The sequence below is a fragment of the Rhincodon typus genome, chromosome 2 (assembly GCF_021869965.1).
Source record: "Rhincodon typus isolate 14 chromosome 2, sRhiTyp1.1, whole genome shotgun sequence".
Taxonomy (NCBI): Eukaryota; Metazoa; Chordata; class Chondrichthyes; order Orectolobiformes; family Rhincodontidae; genus Rhincodon; species Rhincodon typus.
In genome coordinates this window covers 9,527,069-9,545,450 of record NC_063333.1, presented here as the reverse complement: position 1 = coordinate 9,545,450, position 18,382 = coordinate 9,527,069, and the positions used below count along the sequence as shown (strand labels likewise).

General features: G+C 40.8%; 1 protein-coding gene across 6 annotated transcripts in view; it reads left to right on the top strand.

Moving 5' to 3' along the window:
- Positions 1-18,132, top strand: part of ccdc13 (coiled-coil domain containing 13) — a 40,560-nt gene extending 22,428 nt beyond the window's left edge. The window contains exons 8-15 of one of the 6 annotated variants that reach the window (XM_048618426.1): positions 765-941; positions 1,175-1,381; positions 3,901-4,055; positions 6,730-6,813; positions 10,443-10,562; positions 11,103-11,251; positions 12,762-12,876; positions 16,851-18,132. In XM_048618426.1, the coding sequence (XP_048474383.1) occupies positions 765-941; positions 1,175-1,381; positions 3,901-4,055; positions 6,730-6,813; positions 10,443-10,562; positions 11,103-11,251; positions 12,762-12,876; positions 16,851-17,007 (1,164 nt within the window). In that variant the 3' untranslated portion in view covers positions 17,008-18,132. Of the gene's footprint in view, positions 1-764; positions 942-1,174; positions 1,382-3,900; positions 4,056-6,726; positions 6,814-10,442; positions 10,563-11,102; positions 11,252-12,761; positions 12,877-16,850 lie in introns of all 6 variants that reach the window. The other 5 variants (XM_048618418.1, XM_048618430.1, XM_048618445.1 and 2 more) reach the window with 5 other exon arrangements.
- The last annotated feature ends 250 nt before the right edge of the window (positions 18,133-18,382 follow it).

Here is an 18,382-nt window from a genome sequence, read left to right as displayed (position 1 = left end):
GAAGCGTCAGCTTTTCTGCTTCTCTGATGCTGCTTGGCCTGCTGTGTTCACTCCAGCTCTACAGCTTGTTATCACAGGATAAAGGGTGCTGTTTGGCTGGTGAGTCAACTCTGATTGGCCAAGGCTATTGCGAATGGAGAAAGTAATGGGAGCTACAGAGAGCCCCAGGCTCCTGGATAATTAATAAAAGGGCAAGGAAAATGAAGGGAATATGTTCAAACCTTGTGCCTTACCAGCACCCTTTTCTCCTGTATTATAGATTGTTGTTATCATTTAAATTTGGCATTATTGCATTTATCCTGATGAATAGGAAACAAAAAGTTTTGAAAGCAGGTATCCTTTCAGCAACGTTCAAGTTCTCTACCACTAAGCAACCATTTGCAAACATTTTTTAATTGGGCAGCTTGATGATTTGAATTCAGCACAGTGAGTAAAGGAAGAGCGTAGCAATGGAGAAAGAATTAGATGCAGAACTGAGGAACCAAGAGTGTCAAAAGGGAAGGGTAAATCTTCTTGATAAATGCTGGATTGTTATTAGAATGAGTAAGCAGGAGGCATGGAAGAAGGAAAGAATAAAACATTGTCAACACATCAGGATATTGGAACATCCTTGTAGGGTCAAGCAACCTGTGAGACATGACGACAGAATTAGCCCCATCAGTTCAAGATGGTCAACTGTCCAACAGTAAAAGCTGTCATATCAGTAGTAATCTAACAGAATGTCCCGTTTTATACAAGTTGTGCATGATTGTATATTTGCTTAGAAAATGACTGGCGACCACGAGAGGTTGAAAAAAGACCACGAGGAACTCAAAAATAAATTCGATGGATCTAAAGCCAGGAACAAAGTTCTGTCAAGTGAGCTCAAGATCTTGAAGAGTCAAGTGGTGACCCTTCTCGAAAAAGGGAAGCATGATGATGAGCTGGTTGGTGCGTTGCTGGTAAGAAATATTGTTTACTTAAATTGAAAAAGGAGTGAAAATAGTGAGTAATTGAATGAAGACTGAATCATTTGCATCCCCCTCCCATCCCTTCATCCCCATCCGTGCATTCACTATTCCTGACTGGCAAGAATGGTAATATTGATACTTTGATGATAGTTGTAATGGATAAAGAGAAGAAAATGTTTGCAGTTTAACATTAACACTTGCTTATACAATGGGTTATTTTACAGAAACAGCAGAAACAAATGCAGGAGATTATGGACCGCTTAAGTCAGCATGAGTCAAAGAATAAGGACACTAAGCAAATTCTGAGCCAGCAGCAGAACTGTGAAACCCTGAAGCAGATCTCTGTGATTGGAGAATTAAAACAGATGGTGACTGAGCGGGAAGCTAAAGTGAAAGATCTTGAGGAAGAGATCAAACAGCTGTTACTAAAGGTATCCAGCATGGATTTGATCAACATGATGCCATCTCTGAGGTTTGAAATCTTAGATGGAAGCATTTTGTGACTGGTTTGAAACAACATTTTAGACCTTCTAGATTTGAGAGCTTTCAATTCAAACACCTCTGATTATATTCAGTGTTCATTTAGAAAATGGACCAAAATCCCTTCTATGCCCCAGACTTCATGAACTCCTTTCTATCCAAAGTTTGTTGATTATTCTCTGTCATGAAGCTCCAAATCAGTTTTCTTTGGACTCACCATGGAAATAGTAGCCAGGCGTGGGGTCAGGGTCCAGGTCCCATTCACTGACACTGCCTCCTGATGTAGGATGACCTCCACTGAACTCTCCAATGACCTCCAGGCACTAATGATAATGTTCCCACTCCAGCACCACCAGAATTTGTCACCCTTACATTGGTGAACTCACAGTTAGCATTAGAATTTCACAGGAATCTTGCTTTGCATATTGAATGAGACTCTCCAACATACAGAAAATGATAGGTTAAATCGGGGTGGCAGGATAGCATTTGGAGAGGGTGAGAGGTGGTTCTGTATTCCCCAGAACTGTCTGAAGAAGAGATTCTTAGCATTGAGTTACAGCAAGTCTACAGCCCAGAAACAGTCCATTAAATTCAGCTGGCATTTATTCTCCCAACTATCCTCCTCTTAACCCTTCTTCATCTAATCCTACGACAAGAGTCGTACCCTTGTACTTGCTATATTGCAAACTTTTTCACAATCTCTGCTACCTATCGATTCCCTGCTGTGACAGCTACCAAATTCTTTACACATTGCTCCCTGAAAAAGAAGTTGTGTTACTAATTTCTCTCTAACTCTTGGTAAATCTTTTAACCAAATCCCTCGGTTCCGCTTTAAATTAGCCTTAAAGCAGCTATCTATCACCTTTACTCTAATGACTAGAATTAATGGGCATATAGCAATAACAGTAATAACAACACAAATTTAGCTAGTGCCTTTAATATGGAAAATCATTCCAAAGTGCTTCACAAGAGCAATATCCAGAGATTGCTGCATCATTTTAAATAGATCAGTTTGGGAGATACACCAATGTTACACCCTTGGTCAAAGATTTGGAATTGAAGCTACTGCAGAATAGAAGGGAAAAATGACACTAACCATTTTCTGTAAAATATGGAATCAACTGACAGAAATTGACAGAAACATGTACCTGGTCCCCTTAAATTATGACAAAAGCATGGGGAGCCATCCACACAAACTACAAAGATCATTTGTTTCCAAATAAGTGTATCAGCGAGCTTTCTTCCCAAAAATAATTCCACGTTGGAGGAAGATACCAAAGGAAAGCAAAATACTGTGGTTGTCAGAAATCTGTAATAAAAAAAAGCCAGTTCAGGAGAAATGTGGCAGGTTTGGTAGCATTGACCTATTTTCTCTCTCTCTCACTCTCTCTCTCCTCTCTCCTCCCCTCCCCCACTGCCGCCGCCAATTGACAGACACATACACACACACCCAGACCAGTTGAGCACTTCCTGTTTTTATTATAAGCTGCCAAAGGCCCATCACTGGAAATTTAGATTACTTCTATTTCAAAGTTTTCATTATTAGGTCTACCATTCTCAGTATGTCACACCTGGTTTTGCAAGAGTTACTTCTACAGGTGTTGGTGGGATGCAGATTTTAGTCTGTGTTACTGATTCAACTAAAGGAGAAGCAGAAACAAATTTGACACTACGACACAGAGGAGATATTAGTTTAGGTGACTGGAAGCTTTGTCAAAGAGAGAAATCTTATGGAGCAATTAAATTGAGATATTGAAGAAGAAAGCAAAAGGTAGGGGTAAAACAAAATCTGTCACTGGAAGCATGAGTGTGTGGCATTGCTCAGGGCTGGTCAGGTGAGTGATGCTCATATTTTCTATGTACACAAAGAGAAAAATATCAAGCTTTATTGCTGACACCAGATTGATGAGAGATGCTTCCATTGCTACTAGTCATTACTACTAAATGACTAGTAGCAATCTAGGATTTGTTCTTAGCAAATCATAAGTAGTGCAGGAATAATTGAGGCAATTTCAAGGAAGAATAGATTGATAAGATGAAATGATCAGATTATTACCTTCCTCAAGAATAAGGGGTAAGCCATTCAGGACTGAGATGAGGAAGAATTTTTTCACTTGAAGTTGCGAACCTGTGGAATTCTCAACCACAGAAAGCTGTTGGGGCCAGTTTGTTAGAAACATTCAAGAGGGAGCTGGATGTGGCCCTTGTAGCTAAAGGGATCAAGGGGTATAGAGAGAAAGCGGGAGTGGGATACAGAAATTGCATGATCAGCCATGATCATGTTGAGTGGTGGTGCAGGCTGAAGGGGGCGAAATGGCCTACTCCTGCAGTGATTTTCTATGTTTCAAACATTAAGCCAAGCTATAGATTCTTTGCCATCTTCTTGTATCATTTTGAAGGCATCACATTTTTGCGTCTCACTTGTTGCTACAAAATGATTATGATCACCTTTTTGAATTATATTTCACAGCAACATCAGGAGAAGAAGCTTTCAGGTGATCAGACGCCTGTGAATCTCCCCAGGTGTTGTCCTTCCTCAGCTCAGCTGGACGATACCAATGGACATTCAACCGAGAATTGTCTTTCAGCCGATACTGAACTCACAGGGAGACCACTTTCCGCTCAGTAAGTCAATAAAAAGTCATGGAATGAGTAAAGGCCATCTAGCCCAGACTATGTGTAATTTATTAAGGAGTAATATGTTTGATTCTGAACTACCCTGTCTAAAGGCCTGGGAAGCTGTTCAGTTGTCACAAAGAACCCTCAGCACCACCTTCCCGAGAACATTTAGTGATGGGCTGTCAATACTGAGCCTTCCAGTGATGCCCACATCCTTTGAACAAATAAAAGAAATGGTGGCAGCCTCTGTCGTTTCAAGTTAGTCAACATTGTTTCCAAATAAGTGGTAGAGCCAAGGTATTCAAACATCTAAGGTTAAGTCTCTATTACGAATTGGATGGGTATTCGAAAACCAAAAGGAGGACAAAGAGGATGCAATATTAGACAAATGTACTGGTTTTACTCTGATAAAATGCCTCAACTAAGCAATTGTTTCTTCCTACTCCTCAGACTGTTTCTTATCCATATCTGGGGTTCATTACGAATTCCTTCAACTTTGAGTTGAGGTGTAGCGTTTCATGAGGAACTATGTGAAAAGTCTTTTCCTAGTCAAGGTACACCACTTCAGCAGGCTTGTCACAATTTACTTGGTTTGCACTGCCTCATAGGAGTCAATGAGATTAATGAGGGAATAACTTTCTCTTTTCCATGCTGACTACTGTTAAATAAAATGTTGTTTGCCGTTGAGATTTCTGAAACTTGCGTTTGCTCCTGACATTTCAGTTCATTATTTTACATGTTATACAAAACCATCCAGCCAATGTAGATAATCAACCCCTAATTTAAACTAATTGGTCTGAAGTTGCATTTGGCTTTTCTGCACACTTCTAGAATATCAACATCACGTCTGTTTCCAACCTTCTGAAGTCTCCCCAGTAACCAATTACTTCCTTGTAACAAATGCCAGTGCTTCACAAATCTCTCTCCACACCTTCAGATAAATAATATCTGTTCCTTTTTATTTGTTTTCTTTGAAGTCCAGTCGGCTCCCCTCAGCCTTTGAGCGCAAGTAACTCATTATGAACAGTTGGAAGGAATAATCATTCTGAATATTTACCATTTTGTATTCAGCCTTTGTCTCAAACTTACTTTGCATCTTTCTTGTTTGCACGTTTTCTCAGGCTGCTTTTTCTTTCCTTATTGTTATGATATTGAAAGAATGTTTTATAGTGTTTTTCTGGATTTCTGCTGCATTGCTTTCCCCAGGGCTTGCTTGTCTCATCATTTTTTCACCATATCTCTCCAATTTTTTTCTTATATGTGACCAGTGAGTTGTCCCTTTCTCCACTACCAGATTTATACTTACCATCTTTTTCCTTATCTTATTTCTAATTTATTGCAGTACTTTGTGACCTGTTTCTTTAGTCTGAGGTTTGGGCGAGGTAATTTTTCACTGTTGCAATTTAAAGATTCCAGGTGGTAGCTGCTGTGTAGAAATTAAGCAGGATGCCAAAGTTGCTGAGTCATTTCTCTATAGAATGAGTTATCTGTATCGCTGATAATCAGAAGTTGGTGGAGTGGAGTAATGGAACATGTCCCACCACTCAACAGCATAGGCCAGCAAACCAGACTCCAACTATACCCCAATTTTGAAAGTAAACTAGGAGTTATATGTTAAAGAGTACATTCCAGTGCTCCCAGTTGATTGCCCAGATCAGAGAGTCAAGGTTATGGTAGCCTCTCTCTGCTCCTGCTCGTAATGTCTTAAATGTTTGCCAATTGAAATGCGGCAAGTAATTAGACTCTCATTAGTAGGGCCCAGGACAAAATAGTAGCCTTGGCTAACAGTCCGTTTCAACTAATGTTTTGTCTTGGCTGGTTAACTGCTGCTACTCACAGCAGAAAACTGCTTCAAGTGTAGAGGAGGAGAAAATAAATCAGTTCAGAGACCAATCCTAGTTAGCCAAGAAATAGGGATTGGCTGGTGTGAAAGCAACACTATTTGTAGCTGAGTGAGATTTGTGTTTCAGCTGCTTTCTTCTGTGTAAGTGAAACTTTATGCAATTATGAATATATACGTTGAGAGCTAGAGTAAAAGAGGGAGAAAGGGTTGGATTTGATTTGATTTATTGTTGTCACATGTACCTAAGTACAGTGAAAATTTTTGTTTTGCATGCAGTAGAGGAAGATCATAATATACAAAGATCATAGTGTGATTGAACAGAGCAAGTACAAGGTTATGGCTGCAAAGAAGTTATACAAAAAGCAAGATCAACATTAGATTTGAAATTTGAGAGGCCCGTTTAGAAGACTAATTACAGTGAGGAAGAAGCTGTCCTTGAACTTGTGGTTGATTCGCTTGCCGAGCTGGTGCGTTGTTCCACAGAATTTTCATTAGCCTGCCGGGTAACATCATCAGTGCAGCCTCCAATGAAGTGCCATACTATTTTCCCGCCTATTATTTAAACTCTGGAGTCCGTTGAGCTGGATTCCCTCACTTCCAGTTTCCCCTCGCAGTGGAGTATATATAGGGTAGAGCTCTATGTGTTTGTTGATGGCTTTCTTTGTGGAGTACCAGGCTTCTAGGAATTCCCGTGCTTGTCCTTGAACTTGTTGGTATGTGTGTAAAGAGATAATCTTGATAAAATTGAAAATCCACTGTGACTCATCTTTTCAGTAAACTTTGAGATAATCATACCTTACCCAGAAGTTATTACATTTATTATGTTGATTTCAGCAGAACAGTGTCTAAAATGGGGCACACCCTAACTGAATGTGCAACAGTACGACCCCTCTCAGGGAATGCTATTGGAAGATGCGCCAGGTTAGTTCATCCTTCGCATTGAATAGAGTGCTTTCTGCTTTGAATAAGGTTCTGAATTTAAATAAAAACAAAACGAAAGAACTGTGGATGCTGGAAATCAAAAGTAAAAAACAGAAATTGCTGGAAAACTTCAGCAGGTCTGGCAGGATCTGTGGAGAGAAAGCTGAGTTAATTTTTTGGGGTCCAGTGACCCAAATTCAAAGTTGTTTTGAAAGACAGTCACTGGACCCAAAGTGTTAACTCTGCTTATTCTAGATTTCCTATATAGGTCAGGGTCACCAGACTTGAACAGGTAGGAGTGGATCTTCCAGTTCATCCATGGTTTCCAGTTGGGGAAACACTCAGATTAATTTAGAAGCATAGAATTCCTCTGGTGTGGAAGCAAGCCATTTGGCCCATCGACTCCATATCAACCCTTCTAAGAGTAGCCCACATCCCCCCACCCTATCCCTGTAACGCTGCATTTCCCATGGCTAATTCACCTAGCCTGCACATCCCTGGACACTATGGGCAATTTAGCATGATCAATCCACCTAGCCTGCACATCCCTGGACAGCAATTTAGCATGACCAATTCACCTAGCCTGCACATCTTTGGAGTATGAGAGGAAACAGGAGCACACACAGGAAATCCACACAGACACAGGGAGAATGTGCAAACTCCACACAGAAAGTCACTTGAGGGCGGAATTGAATCTGTGAGGCAGAAGTGCTAACCACTGAGCCACTGTCCTGCTCACTTTGGCACACAGTTCTCTACACGCTTACGGATGCAATCTGGGACAGTAATGGCATATTCATTTAGGTTGGCCACTGAGTTCTTAAATATGGACCAGTCAGCCGATTCCAGTCAGCAGTCACATTGGAGCTCGTCAGTTACCTCAGACCAGCATTGCACGACTTTCTGTAACGGATCCTCATGCTTCAGTTTCTGCTTGTAAATTGAGTGTCAGCCTGTAGAATAGTGCTTTTACATTCTTGGGATGTGCGCAACCCCACTAGGACAGCCCTGAGTTACCGTGCATTGGGACAACCTTAATCATTAATTGTTCTTCTAACTGAGCTCTATGACCCTTTGCTTCCAGGACACAACTGGGAGAAAAAAGCTCAGATTCATATTGTTGGGGGACTGAATATATAATTAGTTGGAACATAATCCTCTAACTGTACTGACCTAAGGGTATTTAACAGCGCTGTGGGTGAACCTTCTTCCTAACAACTGCAACACTACAAGAAGATACTCACCACCACCTTCTTGAAGACCATTAAGGCTCAATAAATGCTGGCCTACATCCTGTGAACAAATGTTATAAGAAGTACCTCTGATTAATAGATTGGAAGTTTCCTCCGCTTACCAACTAGATGCAGCCCAGTCAAAACAATCCCAGAGGACATGAAACTGAATGTTGAACTGCCATAATCCAATACTATTTGGATGAAATCAGTGTTCTTACTGAATGGCCCTGGGGATGATTGGCAGCAACAACTTGCATTTATATAGTACCTTTTAACATAGTAAAATGTCCACTTGTGCTTCACTGGAAGATTGCTGGATAAATTTGACACTCAGTATCATGTTAGAGCAAATAAGGAAAATGTTGGTCAAAAATATAGATTTAAAGCAATGCATTGAAATTGAGGAGAAAAATAGAGAGGTGGAGAGTTTAGGGAGGAAATTTTGAGAGCTTCGGGTCTAAGCAGCTGAAGACATGGCTGCTAATATTAGTGTGATTAAAATTGGAACTATAGGGAGTTAATTTTTAACATTGTTCTGTTTAGCATTGTTTTGCTTTAAAGTCATTAGGATCAGAAATCTTGTTTGATGTCACAAGGTAAGTTTTGATGTTTACATTACCTAACCCGAATGGTGCTTTTGTGCTTCAATCTCTCCCTTTCTCAGACTTAAAGCTGTTCCTAGCCTTCTGACTTGTGGCCTAACTCAGTGCTACACCACTGTCAAGAAGCCCCCACCCACCAGGCCCATTGATGCCACTGCTTACTCCCAGCCACTGTAGCCATCATCAATCAGCTACTCACAGCTCCTACGGCCCATCAGACGGGATGGAGCCGCACCAAGACCCTCAACAAACTGGCCATGAGCTAGCTTGATAGCTTCCATCCTCTGCGGGCCTCAGGGCATCAACCATGGTTGAGGTCACAGCAGACCCAGATCTCCCCTATTTCTGGAGGAATGACAGCCCCAACTGAACTCAGTAGACTCCCTAAGCATCAGTCACTTGAGGCAGAGGCCAGAACCATGGGCTCCGCACAGCCAGCAGTGCAGCAATGCCAAACTCCAAACTCCATCCAAACCAAAATGGTCATCACCCTCTGCCCCATCAACCTGAACCCAGCAGCTCTGGCACACTGCCCCTGGCCATGCTCTGGCCATGAACCACAATCCACTGCAGTCCTGGCAACTATCACTGACAGCAAGAAAAAAATGTCAGTGAGAGCCCAGTGACAACAAACACTTAGTTGGCATGGGAAGGAAGGCCAATCCCCATAGCTAAAGGAGCATTTGCCCCTTCAGACCAAAGAGACAGCAGCACTGGCCACTAAGAAGGGATCTTTGGACCTCCCAGAAAACACCACTTTACAGTGGCCACAGGAACAAGTGACAGCCCCAGCAAGTGGAGCCTGATGAGCAAAATGTCCAGCACAGACCCAGGAAGCAGTCTCCCTGTTTCCACTCTGAGGCTTTGTTATTGGAGGTACTGTAATTAGAATATCATATTTTGCTTTTACATTTTTAGAATTGTTTTATGTTAATTTATTTCATTTGCCAGTGTATGAATTTAGCCATTTAAAGTACTTTATTTCAACTTAAAGGCTAGAGGAGAAGTAAAAAGTTATTTTTAATCACCAAACCCAAACTTAACAATCAGGTTTTTAGGAACACAACCCCAACTTAGAATGTGCTCATTTAATGTGGCTGGAAGAGCACAAATGACTTGGATGGTTGTAGGGCTGGAAGAAATTACAGACATAGTGTGAGGAGAAACAATTTTTAAAATTGATACATTGCCGGGAGCAGGAATTAATGTAGTTCAGAGAGCATAGAGTGAATGGATCTTGATGCGAGTTAGGTTATAAGAGGGATTTGGACTACCTCAAATTTATTGAAATTAGAAGTGGGGCACCAACAGGAGAGTTTACGTACGCTGTCAGGGGAGTATTGAGCAAGTACTGGACAAGACCATCATGCTCTGCTGTATGCTGAAACTGGATGGCCTCCTGAACGCCTCAACATACAGCGTATAAATTTAAACCAAGAAGACCATAAGATATAGAAGCAGAAATTAGACCATTCGGCCCATCAGGTCTGCTCTGCTATTCAGTCATGGCTGATAAGTTTTTCAACCCTGTTCTCCTGCCTTCTCCCCTTAATGATCAAGAAGTTATTGAACTCTGTCCTAAATATACTCAATGATCTGGTCTCCAAAGCCTTCTGTGGCAATGAATTCCAAAGATTCACCACTCTCTGGCTGAAGACGTTTCTCCTCATCTCTGTTCTGAAGAGTCTTCCCTTTACTCTAAGGCTTTGCCATTGCATCCTAGTCTCTCCTGCTAATTACAGCATTCTGTAATGAAGCTGTGAATCCTTTACATGATCTCTCTTCTCCACAGCGTGAATGGAACTGATGTGAAAACTCTTCAGATACAATGCACAGAATATAAAGCCTTTTACCAAGCCGCAGGAGTAGAAAGGGACAAACTAATGGAGCTAGTTACCATACTACAGAAGAGGTAAGATCAGGGCACAAATTAAGTTGAAGAGAATTGTTTAATATTTTCAGGGAATTTTTAAAGTTAGTGAGATAATTAGTTTTTCAATTTAAATTTGAGAGATCTGCTGAGCTTTAAAAGACCTAATGACAACACCAGTGACAATAAGATGAAGGGTAGTCAGTCCATCAAGTCTGCTCCACCATTCAATGAGATCATGGCTGGTCTGATAATCCTCAACTCCATTTTCCTGCCTTTGTTCATTAATGCTTAATTTCCTTACTAATTAAAAACCTGCCAGTCTAGGCCTTGAAAATACTTAATCATCCAGCCTTGACAGCCCTTCTTTAGTAAAGAATTCCAATAATTCACAATTCTCTGAGAAAAGACATTTCTGGCCTCTGTCTAAACAGGACGACCCCTTACTCTGTGATTATGCCCTGTGGTCCTAGACTCTCCCACAAGAGTAAACAACCTCTCAGCATCTAACATTAATGCCCCCTAAGAATCTTGAATGTTTTTAATAAGGTCACCTCTCCTTCTAAATGGACTATGCTTTAGGTTAGAAGATAACAATGACAAGATTTTAGAAACTGAACAGAAGCTTCTAGAGCAGCGCCGGTGGTCTGTGACTTTGGAACAACAACTTGGAAAAGCCAAACTGGATGCAGGAAAGACCCATGACAAACCTTCAAATAAAAATAAAGCAAGTAAGTGCATTTGTAGTCTTATGCTTAAGTATTCAACTGGTCTTTTCTGCTCGTCCCCTACAGAAAGTATCAATGTTTTCTGACTAGGGATGATTCAGCACTCTGAACTGTCACAGCACAATGTAGAGGAAACTGCCTCATACCTCCAAGTGGTGTTCAAAATGGAGAATTACTGATTCATTAGCTGAGTACGTGTTGATTAACAGGAAGTTTCCTTGCCCATTTATGACCTGATGCCATGACACTTCATACAGTCCGCAGTCAATGTTGATGACTGTCAGGGCAACTCCCTCATATCAGTGTCCTGCTGGTGGAACAAAACATTCCTGGGGGTGGGAATGGTGTGTGGAACATTGAGTGTAAGATATGATTCTGTGTGCATAACTGTCAGGCTGTTGCTTGCCTGATCTCCAACCTAGAACAAGTAATGTAGGAATTTGAGAGTTAGCATTGATGCAGTGCAGTGGGAGTTTTCTTCAGATTTGTAATTGGAGCAGCAGAAGTGTCTCCCAATCCAAAGTAGAATCAAGCCTCACTTTGATTCCATATCAACAAAAGTAATGATCATGTTGATTCTGTCTTCCCACAAGGTCAACAACAACTTGCGTTTCCACAGTAGTAATACATCCTGTTAGTGTTCACGTCAATATGAACAGACAAAAGTTTGAAACTGAATCAGATAAAGAAGTGTAGGAACTGGTTGGATTTTGAAGAGTGACAAAGGAAGAGAGAGAGAGTGCTGGAGAGATTTATAGATGGAATTCCAGAGCATGGGGCTTGAACAATTGAAAGCACAGCCATCAGTGTTGAAGTGATGAAAATTGATCATGAATGCAGAAAACGTTAGAATTTGAGGGACATAGAGATCTCAGTGTTCTATGGCTAGAGGTAGGGAGGGCTTTGAAAATGCTGTGTATTTCAAATTTCAGGTGTTGCTAGTCACTGAGCAGAGTGGCAATTGATGAATGGTGTTTGCTGTGAGTTAGAATACAGGCAACAGTTGAAACCAGAAAATAAATGTGAGTGAGGAATATTATTCTGCTAATGGAACATTCCACTATCAAGTTTTCCCCACATGAATCAGTGCCTGGGACAGGGGAGCACATCAGGGTGAAATACCCAGGGCTTTCAGGGGCGCACAGTGTTCAGGTTGGATGGGGCCAGTCTGCTTGGGTTAGTGGTCAGCAGTGGAATGGCCGTGCTTAGATCAGGCACAAGCCCGTTATGCTTGTATCAAGATGCTGACAGACCTACTGAGTTTCTTCAGCCTGAGCTGTTTTTACTGAAGAGGTGAAATTAGCCAGGGTAGCAAGACTGGTGGAATTGCATTTGCCACCATTTATAAGAGACGCCCAATGTTAAGTTCTTTAGAAGTTGACAGGTGGTGTGTATAAAAGGCAGCTGATGTTATCAAATGGGTTTTGAAAGCCTGCACGTACCTAATTCACTTCCTATTTCTCTGACCATTGCTAAATTAAATCTCATCTCTATCCTGTTTTCCTCAATGAAGTTTCATCCAGCAGCTCCAGCCGTCAATGTCAGAGCTTGTGTGGCAGTGGGGACCTACCTCCTGGAAGGCCGTTGACCTCAGCTTTGGATATTCAAGTGGAAGAACTGAATACCCAGTAAGCTGTTTTTGTTTTAGAGAGGTCTATATCCTTGTGCTGGTACAACGTAATGCAACTACTTAAATATGGTAGAATAATTTTACATCAGTATATTCCTATATAATTCCAGTTTTTTTCACAAAACCACTCAAGTAAGAAATTGCAGATTATGGGGAAATCCACGAGACTGAGCTATGTGAAAATATAAAGCATGATGTTTGGTCCCTAATTACATCTGTCCAACAGTGCTTATGTTGAGAGTATGTTGTGTACTTATTTGAATGTGGTAAGGATATGTGAATATAGCCATGTCCAATGAGAGTTCCTGCCAGGAATGGTCATATTACTTGGGTTGGGAAAGGGGTGTGGTGATTATGGGAGGCTTCTGTCTACCACACACTGTCCTGATTTGGAACAACATTGTTGTTCCTTCTCTGTCACTAGGTCAAAATTGTGGAATGCCCCTCCTATCTGTGCATGTACCTAAACCATATGGAGTGCAATGGTTTAAGGAGGTTACTGTGGCTATAAGAGCAGGTCAGAGCTAGGACTTCTGTGGCGAGTAACTCACCTTATGTCTCTCCAAAGCCTGTTAACCACCTACAGGCATAAGGTGGGATTATGATAGAATACTTTCCACTTGCCTGGATGAGTAAGGCTCTAGCAAAACTCAAGAAAGGGAAAAGCAGCTTCTTGATTGGCAGCCCATCCATCACCTTTAACACCCAATCCCTTCAGTACCAATGCAGAGTAGCATCAGTGTACAAGATGTGCACTGCTATAACTCACCAAGGCTCCTTCGACAGCACTTTCAAATCTGTGACCTCTATTACCTAGAAGAACATAGCAGCAGACAAATGAGAACACTGTCAATGGCAAATTCTCCTCATAGCTGCTAACCATCCCAACTTGGAAATATCACTGTTCCTTCCCTGTTACTGGCTCAAAATCCTGGAACTCCCTTTGCAACAGCACTGTGGTTACATCTACATACCATGGGCTGGAACAGTTGAAGAAGGCAGCTATCCGCACCTTCTTGAGGGCAGTTAGGGATGGACAATAAATATTGGCCCCACTAGTAACATCCACCTCTCATTAAAAATTGATAAAGTAACATTCTGATTTCTTGTGTTGCTTATTTGTATGTGTTGTTTGTTAACGATCTGCAATGTCTTACATGAGATCCTTTGGTCCTTTTGAACAAGAATATCGTGCTACAGCAGCTTCTTGTATTAAAGTTCTGAACTGTAAATAGAATACATCATGTATAAGCACAGATGCTTTTTCTCTTCAGTGTGGATGAATAAAAGATGAATAAAGGCTTCCTTCACTTTGTACAAAAATTCAATAAAAGGAATTCACAGTGCAGAATAGAAACTCAAATTGTCGACTCTCTATGGAGAGTGGAAACAATTCTTTAACATTTCAATTCCCTTATTTAGAGGTTAATGAAACATGCTGTCTCACCTGTACAGCTGCGCTCAACGCTGAAACCTGTAGCTCTGTTCTTTGACTTGTGACCTGTTGTGTACATTTTTTTAATGGGACGTGGGTATTATTGGCAAGGTTAGCATTTATTGCCCGTACTTAACTGCCTTTGAGGAAGTAATGGTGAGCTGCCTTCTTGTACTGCTGGTTGTACATCCCACACTAGAAACTATGGTTTCTTTATTTTAAAGTTGGGTGAACTTTTAAACATTTATAATTGTATATAATTTAAAGACATAATGTGCATGTACAATAGCTTTATTCAAATATTGTACTATAGTTCCTTAGTCACGTGTTACCCAAATGAATCCGAAAAGGAGCCGTCCATTTTAGTGAAGTACAATGTGGAACAAAGAAGAAGCATTTTATAATAGGGTCCAAGATCAGATAAATAAAAGGGAGGAAGTTAGGGTTTAATGACCTTGATTGAAACTTTCAATAACAGGGCTATGTGTTTTCTGCTGTTGCAGTGGTGGTGATGATGCCTTTATTTTTGTTCCATTGTTTTCAGCCCCAGACTTTCGGACTAAGGTAAAAATTTAAAATAAGAATGTAGAAATATGGGAAAGTAGCAAAAGGGTATTGAAAAGTGCCATCCAAAAACATAAACCAGCATTTTTCTTGCAGATGCTGACGGCCCTGCTATATTTGTTTATTCTTTCAAAGTTGGGTTTCCAGCCTGTGTGATTTTGGCAGTAATCCTGGTTACTTTCCAAGATTGAGAACGAGGAAGAGCTTAAAGTGCTTCACATGCAACGAAGTATTTTTGAAGTGTACAAGACAGTCATTGTTGTAGACAAATGTGATAGCTCACAGCAAGGTCCCACAAACAACAATTAGATAAACAGTAAATATTCTGAATTTGATAGTGTTGTGTGATGAATAAATATGAGCCAGGATACAAGGATATTTCCCCTTTTTGAATAGTGCCTTAGGATCATTCACACTCATCTGAGTGACTTAATGGGGCCTTGATTTTAACATCTCATCTAAATCATAACACTCTTTCTGTATTGCACTAAAGCCTAAATTATGTGAATTCCTGAAGTGGGTCTTGAACCCTCATGCTTCAGGTGAGGGTGCTGCAACTGAGACACGGCTGCCACTTACTTTACAGAAGGAGGTCATTCAGCCCATCATGTCCATGGTACAGCTATTTGAGAATAACACTTGATATATCAGCTTTTTAAATCTTAGATGACACTTTCCAGTTTTTTTCCCATGGACTGCTGAGGCTATTCGTTTGTTTGAAAATTCCTTTGAGTCCTGTCATGAACGTTTCACAATGGTCTAATCTGAGATATCTGGGGTCTAAACTTACTTAGTTCTAACAACTTGAAGACTTTTTCCAAGCTATCGCAGTTTGGAACCTTCACAGTCTAGAGACTGCTTTTGCTGAAGATGACTTTTTTCCCCTGAACTGAATCGAAAAATAGGGTTCTCCTGCTAGAAGAAAAACTGTTCTGAGCTGAAACTTTGATCTATCAGTTCTGAAGTCAAGATCAAATGTGTTATCTGTCATAAATTCAATAGTAAGAAAACATTTTTTAATTCATTCATGGGCTGTGGGCATCTTTGCTTAGATTAGCATTTATTCCCATCCTTAATTGTCCAGAGGGCAGTTAAAAGTCAACCACATTCCTGTGGTTCTGGAGTCACATGTAGGCCAGACCAGGTAAGGATGAAAGTAGAAATTCTGTATTTAGGTCACTGTCTAAAATACTTCCTGACCTTTTCTTTGACAAAGAAAACTTCACAGGACTAACCAAAATTCATTTGCCTTCCTTTTTATTTTGGAAAGAAATCTGAATTCCAAAATTGATCATACATTATATATACTTTAGTTAGGCCATATTTGAAATATTACATACAGTTCTGGTTGCCTCACTACCAGAAGGATGTAGATGCTTTGGAGAGGGTGCAGAGGTTTACCAGGATGTTGCCTGGTCTGGAGGGTTTAGTTATGAAGAGAGGTTGGATAAACCTGGATTGTTTTCACTGGAAAGAAGCAGGATGAGGGGTGACCTGATAGAGGTCTACAAAATTATGAGAGGCATAGGTAGGGTGGATAGTCAGAAGCTTTTTCCCAGGGTGGAAAGGTCAACTTCAAGAGGACACAGGTTCAAGGTGAGAGGTGAAAACTTTAGGGGAGAAGTGGAGGGAAAATTTTTCATACAGAGGGCGGTGGGTGCCTGGAACACACTGCCAGTGGAAGTGGTGGAAGCAGGCACGTTAGCAACATTTAAGGCATATCCTGATTGACACATGAATGGGAGGCGAGCAGAGGCATAGAAACCGCGCATGGGCAAGAAGTAGCAGTCTAAATAAGGAATAGATATCAGTGTAGGCTTGGTGGGTCGAAGAGCCTGTTTCTGTATATATCCTTAACCATTTATCCCCAGTCTCCTCCTTTCTGTATAACCCTGAAATTGTGTTATTCTCAAGTTATCAATTTGTGTTGATGGTTTAATCTGAATGTAAAGCTGTGTTTAATTTTATTTCAGACTTGCCATACAGATGGATGAGAATGAAGCCTTAAAGACAGCATTGCAAAGCACTTTAAAAGCCAAAGAAGAAGACCTGAAATTATACCATGACACAATGGGCCAAGTGAAGCAGGTCTTCCTACAGGCTCTTCGACAGCACAAAGAGAAAACTTAAATTGAGTGCTTCAGCTGTTTTTTATTTATTGTTAAGGAGGCATTTGGAGAACAGACATGGTAAAGGAGGAAAGGACAAACCCAATTCAGTGCCACATCTGCCCAGACTATTGCAAACTAGTCATTGTCTGATAACCACTCAATGAGCCCAATCATTTGGTTTCTCTCTTGCTTTTTTTAAGTTAGAGGACTGAGAAGCTAAAGTCATGCAAGATGTCAAATCAGCCAAGTCACTCAACCCATCTGTGGTCACTCTTTTATTACACTACTTGACTGTGCCTTAAATGACTCTTGGAGGTTTTAATCCCAGATGGAGTCCACTTCAAGGCTGGATCAATTACAGTAACGTTGCAAGAGGGACAACGAATACAGGAAGCAGTTAGGACCAGAAACAGCTGTACCTTTTCTGATGTCTACCTGTCAATGAACGGGATCAAATTCAGTTTGTAAGGGTGGCTCCTCTTCAATAGACCTAGCAACTGTTAAGGTTGACTCCAAATAAAACTCACTTTGCTGTGTGCAACCAGCTATCAAAGGTTGCAAATCTACCCTATAGGAAGCAGACTTCCAACAGTAGAGGTGGTGTGCCAAGTGTCTTATAAGGCTCAAGTGATCGAGAAAATGAGTTACTATCTCACTGGTACCTCAATACCAGTTTTCATATTCAGCAAACATTTTCAGTTTTGGTGATGCAGGTTTTAGAAAAAAATTAATCAAGAGCAATGTTGCAGTCATTCCAACAGGAACCCATTTTGTGGAGCAGAAGCACGTCCAAAAGTGAGCAGATGAAGATACAAGATTTGTCTGAATAAATTACCACCAATTCAGTATTCTCCATCCTAATGTCAGAAGTTTGGCTTGTATCAATTCTGTATATTCTTCTTTCCATCAAGATTGATTTACATTGCCAGGGAAGTTCCTAGTTGCAGATAGAGCCTGAGGTGCCTGCCCAAAGGATACACGAGCTGTTAATATCTGCATAGCAGGGAGATGTCAGTTGCCCATCACTGTTCATCTTCACCTCAGTGAACATGTATACATTGCAAACAAATGCAGCAGATCACTAGATCTAAATGTGTCAATGCATTCGCCTCATTTAGTAATAAATGTACCTTCATGTTCTTAACAGGAAGTGTGTAAGCAGCTTGCTTAATTTTCTTGCAGTCGAAGGTATGAGAAATAAATCAATGGAAGGAATAGACTGTAAATTTAACGAATGGTAATGGAGAAAGTAATGAGACTGAAGACAGATATACCTCCAGGATTTGGAGATAGTAGGAACTGCAGATGCTGGAGAATCCGAGACAACAAGGTGCAAGGCTGGATGAACACAGCAGGCCAAGCAGCTCTGCTCCTATGATGCTGCTTGGCCTGCT